The sequence below is a fragment of the Eleutherodactylus coqui genome, chromosome 11 (genome assembly GCF_035609145.1).
Source record: "Eleutherodactylus coqui strain aEleCoq1 chromosome 11, aEleCoq1.hap1, whole genome shotgun sequence".
NCBI classification, from domain to species: domain Eukaryota; kingdom Metazoa; phylum Chordata; class Amphibia; order Anura; family Eleutherodactylidae; genus Eleutherodactylus; species Eleutherodactylus coqui.
Genome location: NC_089847.1, coordinates 73,256,569 through 73,268,799, shown reverse-complemented (window position 1 = coordinate 73,268,799; position 12,231 = coordinate 73,256,569). Strand labels below are relative to the sequence as shown.

The 12,231-nt window shown below is 49.0% G+C and overlaps 1 protein-coding gene across 3 annotated transcripts in view; it reads right to left on the bottom strand.

Annotated features, from left to right (window-relative positions):
- Window positions 1–12,231, bottom strand: part of RASGRP2 (RAS guanyl releasing protein 2) — a 195,291-nt gene that overhangs the window by 41,854 nt on the left and 141,206 nt on the right. For all 3 annotated transcript variants that reach the window (XM_066582605.1, XM_066582607.1, XM_066582606.1), the window contains 2 exons: window positions 732–905; window positions 323–439 (listed from right to left, as the gene is read on the bottom strand). In XM_066582605.1, coding sequence (XP_066438702.1) covers window positions 323–439; window positions 732–905 — 291 coding nt within the window. The remainder of the gene's footprint in view (window positions 1–322; window positions 440–731; window positions 906–12,231) is intronic.

The following is a 12,231-nucleotide window of genomic DNA, read 5'->3' as shown; positions in this document are numbered from 1 at the left end:
CCAATGATTTGACAGGGATAAGACAGTATAGTCTCTTCTGCAGTATTCTTGAACATTGCCGCATCTACCTGATATAGAGGAGTATGAAATGGGCGGACACAAAGGATGAAGCAAGTGTAAAAGGTAATATTCTGGGCATCTGAAGTTTACCTCATTTTGATAGTTGTTTTAATTGAATGAACATATTTTGATCTCATATAGGCCATCAGTACAAAAACAAAGCCTTAACAACATATGGGGAAAGAACAAGTATATATGATGTAAGGCTTTTGCTCTGAATTGTATCTAGGGAACACTCCATTGTGGAATATTTAGTACCCACCTTTGTAGTCTCTGCACTGACATGTGAATTTGTTTCTTTCAGGCGGGAGATAGAACTGTGGCTGAGACCCCCAACAACAGACATAAGTGTGTTGAAGTTTTGCAGCTCAAGAAGCCTCTGCAGAAAGGAAATATTTGGGGTATTTACAATTATATCATCTGATGGAACAGGTATAATATGAGCAATAAGGAACTTAAGCTTATAATTTATCACATGTGATATCAAATGGCTTAGCACATTTCAGAAGAATTCAATGTTCTCATTTAGTGTGCACACATTACATAATATTCCTACACAATTACCTAATGATACATTATGAAGCACTCCATCACATTCCATGAAGCCAAGAGATTCCAATAAAAGATACATGCTATCGTTGAAGCAGCCACTACTGACATACCATACATACCTCAGCCACCTGAACAAACTGTTTAATCACTGCGGCCCTCTGTTGTGGAGTAGGTTTGCTGAGCACCATAAGTTGGATCCACTGAGAAACACCATTGAAAAGGGCTATGAATCTTTCTAACACGGGGTTTCCAACAGTGCAGCCATGAAGGACAAAGCTGTGATAATCTTGAAACTGTAAAAGGAAGACATTGACAACAGTTATCATAAATGACGAACTAAATATTATCCCTTGCTGTCACAGTTCTTAGATATTCATTGTGTATTTGTATGTGGCTTGTAAAATGCACTTTGCAGATATTGGAGCCCCATTACAAAAAGAACATAGCATGACAGTTTCTTGCTGCCTAGCTGCAGCTTTTACAGAGAAGAGCTACCATGATGGTAATTAATCTGCAAACCAAACATTCTCAGATCCTTAACTGTTCCTCAAAGAAGACAGAAGAGACTTAATAGTGGTCTATTATTATCTGAAGGGCTGTCACAGTGCAGAGGGATCAGCCCTATTTTCATTTGCATAAGAAAAGACTAGATGCAATGGGACGAAATTTAAAAAGGGAGGAGACATTAGAAAGAAACTGATCAATCAGTGGAACAGGTTGCCAGGAGATGGAGGTTGTGAGTTCTCTTTCAATGGAAGTCTTCAAAACAGAGGCTGGACAGACATCTGCCTGGGATGATTTAGTTATTATTGCATTGAGCAGGAGGTTGGCCCCTTCCAACTAGGATTCTATGGACTGAATCCCACACTCTAGGAGTAATACTGCTCAGGGTCACTGTTTTTTATTTCTCTTTTTATATACTCTAAAACCCTGTGATTAGAAGGGAGAGAACTCAAAAACAATTGCAGATCACACAGAACGATGGAGATCTGCAGCACTCACTGCATACATGGACTATTGTTATCCAATGACCTAGCACGAAATCTTACATCATTTTCCTATGTCAATGGTCAAAATAAACAGCACTGCCTTCAGACGTAATGATTTCAGGTGAGAATACATATGGAAATTTCTGGTTACCACTGCAGTTACCTTTAATAACCAAGGCAGTATGAGATGAAGTATAGCACAACAGGGTTAAAACTTTAGGGATATAAGACACAGGTGGTACTGTCTAGAAGAAAGGAGAGAGAACATCTGAGAGTTGGTATTCCAAAGACAAGAGCTTATATAAAGAGGTTAAAGGGGTTGTCCCGCGGCAGCAAGTGGGTCTATACACTTCTGTATGGCCATATTAATGCACTTTGTAATGTACATTGTGCATTAATTATGAGCCATACAGAAGTTATAAAAAGTTTTTTACTTACCTGCTCCGTTGCTAGCGTCCTCGTTCCCATGGAGCCGACTAATTTTCGCCCTCCGATGGCCAAATTAGCCGCGCTTGCGCAGTCCGGGTCTTCTGCTCTCTTCAATGGAGCCGCTCGTGCAGAATGCCGGCTCCGTGTAGCTCCGCCCCATCACGTGCCGATTCCAGCCAATCAGGAGGCTGGAATCGGCAATGGACCGCACAGAAGAGCTGCGGTCCACGGAGGAAGAGGATCCCGGCGGCCATCTTCACCGGTAAGTATAGAAGTCACCGGAGCGCGGGGATTAAGGTAAGCGCTCCGGTAAGCTTTCTTTAGGTCCCTGCATCGGGGTTGTCTCGCGCCGAACTGGGGGGGGGGTTGAAAAAAAAAAAAAACCCGTTTCGGCGCGGGACAACCCCTTTAAGATCAAGAGGTGAGAAGAAAGGCAACAATGAAATGTTTGGTGACTAGGATAATGAAAGGTATTTTAAAAGTCAGTTTGCATCTCTTAATAAGTGTGTTATCAAGGTATTTCTTTGTACAGAGGTTCTCAAGATCAGAAAGGAAGTATTCTCTGGTTTTACTACCAAATAGACAGCAAGGCTTGATTAAGAAAAAAAATGAGAAAAAACACAAGGTTTCTGAGAATTTCTTATAGTGTTTATCATATAAGAAAAACTTTCTATGTTTGAAAATCTATGTAAGGAAAACTGACATTTAAAAGATTTAGCAAAAAATACGGCTGCTATGTGTCTTAGCAACTAGCATATTGCTGCAGCAAGGAGACGGCTAAGCAAAGAGCATAAGTAGCTTCGTAAAAAATTGAGGACTACAAGAAGTATTGCTGGGCTGACTGTATGACCCTGCACAGGTTAGGCTGAACATTCATATTCAGAAGCAAGTATGAAAACAAAAAATCTGAAATCCTTTAGTGAATCAATATTTGTGTCACATTTTGTAAGAAATCTTGGACACCAGGCAAGCCATGTGTGATACCGTAGTACTCTGGACAAATAAGTCAATAGCAGAACTCTATGGATAAAACTGGTTCTCTTGTGTGCAAGAAGAATATTTCACTGTAAAAGAAAACCATAATGCAGCACAACCACAGATGGGAAACTGTGTGCAATTTCCTGAAATTGTACTGTATAAGGTAAACCGACAAGTTACCTGTAAAAAGCACCTCTACATTTTAATACCAAGCAGATATCACACTTTACTCAAGCAACATTTTGGAGTTATTGGTTCACCACAGTGCAGAATCTACCAGGACTTGGCCACGTATGTATATGTGCTGTCTTCCACGTGCACAAATCAAAGATGTCTTCAAAGTCTCTGCAAATAGTTGCAAGAGACCTCAGAAAGAAGGTGAAGGAACTAGAAGCAGAGGTGGTCTTCTAATCCATCCTCCCAGTGGAGGGCCATGGAATAAGAAGATGGAACAGGTGAACAACTGGCTAAGTCGATGGTGCCATCAGCAAACATTTGGATTTCTAGACCATGGAGTGAATTACCTATATGATGGACTTCTTGCTAGAGACGGGTTGCACCTTACAAAAACAAGCAAGCATATATTTGGTGGGCGCCTTGCTTTATTCATTAGGAGACCTTTGAACTAGAATATGGGAAGGGAAGTGAAAGGCCAGGTAAAAATATACAGCTGATTAATACATTTGAGAACCTTGCTATTAGAAGTGGAAGGAAAGAACAAAGACAGAAAAATCTGAAGGAAAATAGAGGAGCAAGAGACACCGATCACAAAGTAAAATGTTTTTACACAAATGCCCAGAGGATGGGAAACAAACAAGGAGAATTGAAGCTCCTAAAACAGGAGGAGAAATATGTCATAAGCATCACGGAAACTTGGTAGAATGATACACATGATTGGAATACAAGGCTTGAATGATACAACTTATTTATAAGAAACAGACCAAATAAAGGAGACACGGTATTTCATCATATGCTAGGAAAAAATTAATCTCTACAGAGATTCAAGTTTCAGAGCATGGTAGTTCTGTAGAAACTGTTTGGGTAAGAATACAAGAAGAAAAGAACAGAAAGGACACTATTGCAGGTATTTACTAAAGGCCACCTGGGCAAGCAGAAGATATTGATGAACTCCTTCTACATCAGATGGCCAAGCTCTCAAAAAATCATGACATAGTGAGTGATCATGGGAGATTTTAACTATCCAGACATTTTTTGGGAACCTCTCAGGTAAAAGTAATGGGTCCAACAAATTCTTATCAGCTCTTGCTGACAACTTTATCTTCCAAAAAGGTAGAAGAGAAAACAAGAGGATCTGCTATCATGGACCTAATTTTTACCTTACGAGGCTGTGATCATGCAATCCTTGAATTTGGGATAAAAAGGGAGGAAGACCTGAGAAAACTCAGACCACAAGGTTGGATTTCAAAAAGGTAGATTTTAATGGACTCAGAAGGAGGGAAGAAAGAATCCAATTGCTGGATGTTCTTAAGGACACAAATGTCCAAGAAAGTTGGGAAATATTGCGAAATGAGATTCTCAAAGCAGAATCATTAACGATTAGAGATGAGCGAACACCAAAATGCTTGGGTGCTCGTTATTCGGGACGAAATTATCGCGATGCTCGAGGGTTCGTTTCGAGTAACGAACCCCATTGAAGTCAATGGGCGACTCGAGCATTTTTGTATATCGCCGATGCTCGCTAAGGTTTTCATTTGTGAAAATCTGGGCAATTCAAGAAAGTGATGGAAACGACACAGCAACGGATAGGGCAGGCGAGGGGCTACATGTTGGGCTGCATCTCAAGTTCCCAGGTCCCACTATTAAGCCACAATAGCGGCAAGAGTGCCCCCCCCCCCCTCCCAACAACTTTTACTTCTGAAAAGCCCTCATTAGCATGGCATACCTTAGCTAAGCACCACACTACCTCCAACAAAGTACAATCACTGCCTGCATGACACTCCGCTGCCACTTCTCCTGGGTTACATGCTGCCCAACCCCCCCGCACGACCCAGTGTCCACAGCGCACACCAAAGTGTCCCTGCACAGCCTTCAGCTGCACTCATGCCACGCCACCATCATGTCTATTTATAAGTGCGTCTGCCATGAGGAGGAACCGCAGGCACACACTGCAGAGGGTTGGCACGGCTAGGCAGCGACCCTCTTTAAAAGGGGCGGGGCGATAGCCCACAATGCTGTACAGAAGCAATGAGAAATATAATCCTGTGCCACCGCCATCAGGAGCTGCACACGTAGGCATAGCAATGGGGAACCTATGTGCCACACACTATTCATTCTGTCAAGGTGTCTGCATGCCCCAGTCAGACCGCGTTTTTTTATAAATAGTCACAGGCAGGTACAACTCCGCAATGGGAATTCCGTGTGCACCCACAGCATGGGTGGCTCCCTGGAACCCACCGGCTGTACATAAATGTATCCCATTGCAGTGCCCATCACAGCTGAGGTAACGTCCGATTAAATGCAGGTGGGCTTCGGCCCACACTGCATGCCCCAGTCACACTGGGGTTCTTTAGAAGTGGACACATGCAGTTACAACTCCCTGTGGACCCACAGCATGGGTGGGTGCCAGGAAGCCACCGGCGGTACATAAATATATCCCATTGCATTGCCCATCACAGCTGATGTAACGCCAGCTTTAATGCAGGTGGGCAAAAAAGTAATTGGATTACACTGTAGGCTAGGGCCCCAAAAAATTGGTGTACCAACAGTACTAATGTACCTCAGAAAAATTGCCCACGCCCAACCAAGAGGGCAGGTGAAACCCATTAATCGCTTTGGTTAATGTGGCTTAATTGGTAACTAGGCCTGGAGGCAGCCCAGTTAAAATAAAAATTGGTTCAGGTGAAAGTTTCAACGCTTTAATGAGCATTGAAACGTATAAAAATGGTTTACAAAAACAGATATTTTTGGTATAACTTACCGTAAAATTTCTTTCTCGTCACGTTCATTGGGGGCCACAGCCTAGACCATGGGATATAGCCACTGTCCTAGGAGGCGACACTAAGCAAAAAAGTGTTAGCTCCTCCCCTCTGGCTATATCCCCCCTGCAGGCACTCAGCTAATCAGTCTGTCTGCAAGCAGTAGGAAGCCAGTGGGAGTACATTTATACATTGTGTTATATACATACCAAAACATAACTCTGGCATAATTTTTTGCCACCAAGAAAATGACCGAAGAACAGAGAGTTCTGGCAACCGCCTAAATAATAAGGGGTGGGTGCTGTGGCCCCCAATGAACGTGACGAGAAAGAAATTTTACGGTAAGTTATACCAAAAATATCTGTTTCTCGTCCGTATCATTGGGGGCCACAGCCTAGACCATGGGACGTTCACAAGCAGTCCCAAAGAAACATATATTGGGTGGGCATTGAAAGTTCGGCTGTGCAGTCAAACGACTGCCGCCTGCAAGATTTTGCGTCCAAGAGCGGCGTCAGATGATGCAGCTATGTGGACTCTATAAAATTTTGCGAATGTGTGCAAGGACGTCCAGGTGGCTGCCTTACACACCTGGAGGGCTGAGGCTCCGTGGAGGACTGCCCAGGAAGCCCCTACCGCCCGTGTGGAGTGGGCCGTAACCCGAAATGGTGGCGAGCGTCCCGAAGCTCGATATGCTTCTGTTATCAGGGACCTTATCCATTTCGATAGGGTGACTTTTGAGGCTGCCAGGCCCCTTCGGGTCCCCTCCGGAATAACGAAGAGGGAGTCGGTCTTGCGGAATTCCCTTGTTCTCTTCACATAGGTTCTCAGCGCCCTTACTACGTCTAGGTGGTGTAGCAGTTTTTCCTTTTTGTGTACTGGATTTGGACAAAAGGAGGGCAAAACGATTTCTTCATTAATATGGAACTGCGAGACTACTTTTGGTAAAAACTCGTGTGATGGTCTTAGTACCACTTTGTCCTGGTGGAAGACCATATATGGAGTTTGTATAGACAACGCCGCTAGCTCCGAGACCCTCCGGATCGACGTGATCGCGACGAGGAATGCCACTTTCCAGGTCAGTAACCGCATAGGGATTTCCTTGAGCGGCTCAAACGGCTGGTCTGAAATAGTGTCCAACACGAGATTAAGCTCCCAAGTTTAGACCGGGGGTTTAAACGGGGGTGTTGTATGGGCGACTCCTTGTAGGAATGTCCGTACCGCCATCCTGTTTGCAATTGGTCTTTGGAACAGTACCGTTAGTGCTGACACCTGGCCCCTCAACGAGCCTACCCTTAATCCTACTTCAAGGCCTGATTGAAGAAATGCAAGGATTCTGGGTACCGAAAATTGCATCGGTTGTAACCGCCTCTCCTCGCACCAGATGAAGTGCTTCCAGACTCTATAGTAGATTGCTGACGAGGCTGCTTTCCTGGCTCGTATCATTGTCTGGATGACATTCTCTGCATAACCTTTTCTCCTCAACACCTCGGTCTCAACGGCCAGGCCGTCAAATGTAGAGACTTGGAATCCGGGTGAACAAAAAGGTCCCTGGGATAGAAGGTCTCCTCGCTCCGGAAGGTGCCACGGTGTGTCGAACAGCATTTCTATGATGGCTGCGTACCAGCTCCTTCTTGGCCAGTTTGGCGCTACCAATATCGCTGGTCGCCCTTCCTGCTTCATTTTTCCTAAGATCCTCGGTATGAGCGGGATTGGTGGGAAAACGTATAGGAGTTTGTACTCCCTCCACGGAATTGTCAGAGCATCGGTTGCCGCTGCTTGTGGGTCCCGTGCTCGGGACACAACAGGGCGTACCTTGTAGTTTAGCCGTGAGGCCATGGGGTCCACATCTGGTGTGCCCCATTTCAGGCATATCATTTAAAAGATTTCTGGGTGCAGGGCCCATTCGCCAGGATCTATTCTTTCCCGGCTTAGGTAATCCACCACCCAGTTCTCCACTCCGGGGATGTACACTGCGGATATTGCGCTTAGGTGCCTCTCCGCCCATGTTAGTATGGCTGCTACCTCGCTCATTACCGACGAGCTCCGCGTCCCTCGTTGCCGGTTGACATAGGCCACCGCTGTGGTGTTGTCTGTCTGGATGTGTACGCTTTTTCCCTCGAGATTGGACCCGAAGTGTCGGAGCGTCCGGTAGATAGCTCGCAGTTCTAGGATGTTTATGTGAAGCTTTGCCTCTCTTTGTGACCAGACTCCTTGAACCGATTGGTCCTTCAGTGTTCCGCCCCAACCCGAAAGGCTGGCGTCCGTCGTTACTACTGTCCACCGCCTGGGGCCCAAAGGTCGTCCCGCCTGAAGCCTGCCAGGTTTCAGCCACCATTTCAGTGACCCTCGGACCTGAGGGGTTATCTGGATCTGCTGTTCCAGAGTCAGCCGGGACCCATTCCAGCGCGACAGTATCAGGTGTTGTAACATTCTTGATCGGAACTGGGCGAAGGGGATTGCCTCGAACGCTGCCACCATCTGGCCTAGGATAGCCATGCAGTATCTGATGGTTAGTGGTTTCCTCTGCATTAGGAACCGGACGCCCTGCCGGAGCTTGTGTGCCTTCGCTTGAGGTAACAGGATCTGGTGGTGGCTGGTGTCGAATATCATGCCCAAGAATTCCAAACGTTGCGTTGGTATTAGGCATGACTTTTCGCGATTCACTATCCAGCCGAATTTTTCTAGAGTTTTTATCATGACGTTCAAGCTCCTGACGTTGTCGTCCCACGATGGTGCTTTTATTAGTATGTCGTCTAGGTATGGAATCGTCGATATACCCTCCGCATGAAGTAGCGCCATCACTGCTGCTAGTACCTTCGTGAAAACTCTTGGCGAAGTAGACAGGCCGAATGGCAGCGCCGTAAACTGAAAGTGCCTTCCCTGTGTTTCGAATCGGAGGAATTTTTGATGTGTTTCCCGAATCGGGATGTGAAGATAGGCGTCCTTGATATCTATCGAGGACAGAAATTCCCCCGGCTGCATGGATGTTATCACGGACCTGATTGACTCCATCCGGAAATGTTTTGTCCTGACGAATCGGTTCAACCTCCTTAAATCCAGGACTGGCCTCACTCTGCCGTCCTTTTTGGGTACTAGAAAAAGGTTCGAGTAGAACCCCTGCCCCTCCTGGGCTCCCGGCACCGGTTTCACAACCCCTTGCGCTAGTAGGTTCTATACTGCTTGTTGTAGGTTGGCTACCCCTTCCGGGGTAGTAGGCACTCTGGACTTGCAGAAAAAATTCCATGGGAGGGTCGTGAATTCGATTGCGTAACCGGATGTCACAATCTCCTGTACCCATTTGTCGTCCACGTGCCTCCTCCATGTCTCCCAAAATTGGGAGAGCCTGCCCCCCACCCTGGTGACACTGGGTGGGGGCAGTATCTCACGCCACGCTTTTTGGTCCCGCCGTTTTAGACGTTCCGGGTCAGGAACGCCACGTCTGTTTTGTTTTGAACGAGGGGCCCCTCCTTGACTCTGTCGGGGTTCTCGTAGAGTGGGACCAGTGCCCCGCCCCTGGGCGGGATGAAAAACGCCGAAAGGGCCTAAAAAGCGGCTTCTTTTTTAATGGGGCCTTGTCCTTTCTCGCCGGCATTTGTGGCAATGATGTGCTCTTGCCGCCTGTGGCGTCCTTTATCATGTCATCCAGTTTGGGGCCGAATAACCTGTCTCCTTCAAACGGCAATTTTGTTAGCGCCATCTTGGACGCTGTATCCGCTGACCAGCTTTTCAACCAGAGTGTTATCCTTGTCGCTACCGATGCGGCGGACGCCCGGGCCACAAATTTGGCTGCATCAAGCTGTGCTGTGCATACAAACTTATTTGCCTGTATGATATTATCTGTCAGCTCGAGCAACTCGGTTGGTGGAGCGCCTGCTATGATGTCTTTTCGTAATTGTTTGGCCCAGGCTGTGGATGCCTTACTGACCCATGCAGCCGCAAAAATTGGTTGCAAGGCTGTGCCTGTGGCTTGAAACACTGTTTTTGCCAAAGTGTCCAGTTTCCTGTCTTGTGGGTTAGCTAGCGTCGCTACTTCGGCTGTTGGCAATGCTGTGCTCTTAGCTAGTTGTGACACGAGTGGGTCGACTACCGGAGGTACCGCCCAACTCTTTTTCAAGCCCCCTGGGAACGGGTACGTAATTTCCCACGTTTTCCCGGGTTGCCTAAATTTTTTGTCCGGGTTCTGCCATTCCTTGTTAAGGGCTTCAGAGAAATCCGGGTGGTCAGGAAAGACCTGTCGTGATTTCCTCTGTCGTCTGAACGACACCGTGGAAGGCGCCGTCTCTACTGTTTCCTCCGTAACCTGGAGGATTTCTCTTACGGATATTACCAGGCTATCCATTAGGCTGGCTAGGCGCGACACTTGTTCTTCGTCTAGTTCAGAAACTGACGAGGCACCGGAGTGGTCGTAGTCTTCCGACGCACTATCCTCGCCTGCCGTTTGGGCCGTGTCATGGGACGCCCTTGAGCAAGACGCTCGTGGGGACTCATGGTGAGTCCGGGCCGGTCTTGCAGAATACCGGGATCGTGACGAGTGCCTTGATCTATGGTACGTATGCACGGATTCCCTGGAGCCGTGAGAGCCGCAAGAGTCCCTGGCCCGCCTGGGTTTGGGAGATCTATCTGACCTCCTAGAGTGTCGTGATCTCCGGGGGGAGTCCTCGCTGCTGCGGGACCTCCTTTTGCGTGCCCTCCCTCGCGCGTTTTCAGAGGAGGACTCGTCGGAGCTGGGCTCTAACCGCCGTAAAATTGCCGCAGAGGATGTGGCCCAGCCGGAACCGGCAGCGGCCAGGGACCTTGCCCATTGGGGTTCGGGCCCTGGCTCCACAGGGGCGGCGGGGGGCACGGGGGTCCCTGGAGCAGCGCGTGCCGTGGTACATCTCGCGCAGCGGGGGTCGGTTTGACCGCACGCAAACTTAACGCTGCATGTAGTGCAAGCGTAATGCTTCACCCTCCCCTTGGCCGGGCTGGAACCCTCTGATCTGGGGTCAGACATGGCAACACAACACAATTTGCAACTGGTGGGTAAGCTACGTACCGTTTACAGGAATGCCTGCAGGGGGGGGGGGGGGAGGGGAGGGCGAGGGGAGAACACCGCGAAGTGCCACCTTGGGCAGGGCTTACCCGGTCTAGCAGCTGTTTGTGCGGTTCCCCCGGTCCAGCTGGAGCCTCTGGTCCTGACGTTTGGATGTTGTCGGGAGTCGACGCGGGTACACACACCCGATCTCGTAGCGTTGGTGACCCGGCAGGCGTTGTGGCAGGGACTTGCTGCGGCGTTGTCACTGCTGCTGGTGCCCGAGACAGGAGGTGCTGCTGCTGTCCGGATGCTTCTCCGTAGCAGAGGGACACTGCAGGGCTGGATGGCTGGACGGCTGCTGCTCAGAAGGGCTGCTGTGCTCAGAAAGACTGCTGTGGGCTCAGAGAGCTGCGCAGTGCCGGGCTCAGACGTGCAGGCGAGCCAACACGATGTGCTGCAGAGAGCGGCCATTCCTCTCTCTGGCTGCCCCTTTTAAGCTTGCCGCGGTCGGAGGGGGCTTGGCCTGGCCGGGAAGCGTCACCGTGACCCGGAAGTGACGTCTTCCGGCCGTGACGATGGCGCTCCGCCCCCCGGAGCGCCGCGCCTGGAAGTGGCTTGCCGGCTGGCACCCCGTCGTCCTGACCTGCCCTGCTTCTATCCCTGCCAAGGGAGAACTGCCGCTGCTGCTGCCTCTGCCGTCCGGGAGTTGTGACAGGTAACCTGAGCCTGCTGCCGCCGCCAGTAGGGAGTCCCGAGCAGGCTGTTCCAGGTTGTGAATGCTGTCCATGTGGGGTCCCAGGTGGAATGCTGCCCTTGCCACCAGTCCCAAACGGGGTGTTGTCCTGGGAGCCACAGCCTGTCCATGCGTCGACTGTTCCAGCAGTGCTGCCCCCTATGCGTCACCGTCAGACAGTGCGCTACTCCAGGGAGGGGGAGCCCTATGGCTGGCGGGTAACCGACTCAGATGCGCATTGCATGGTCGGGCCCCTTTTTCTTCTCTGGGTGAGACGCCGCAGTAGTGGTGGAGACACCCCCTGCCTGCGTCTCCCCCGGGAGGCCAGTAGAGCCAGGGAAAAGCCCCGACTCCCCGGATTCCCGCGAATAGCTCTTTCCATGTCTGCCTCCTAGCAGACACTAAGCTAAAGACTGATTAGCTGAGTGCCTGCAGGGGGGATATAGCCAGAGGGGAGGAGCTAACACTTTTTTGCTTAGTGTCGCCTCCTAGGACAGTGGCTATATCCCATGGTCTAGGCTGTGGCCCCAATGATACGGA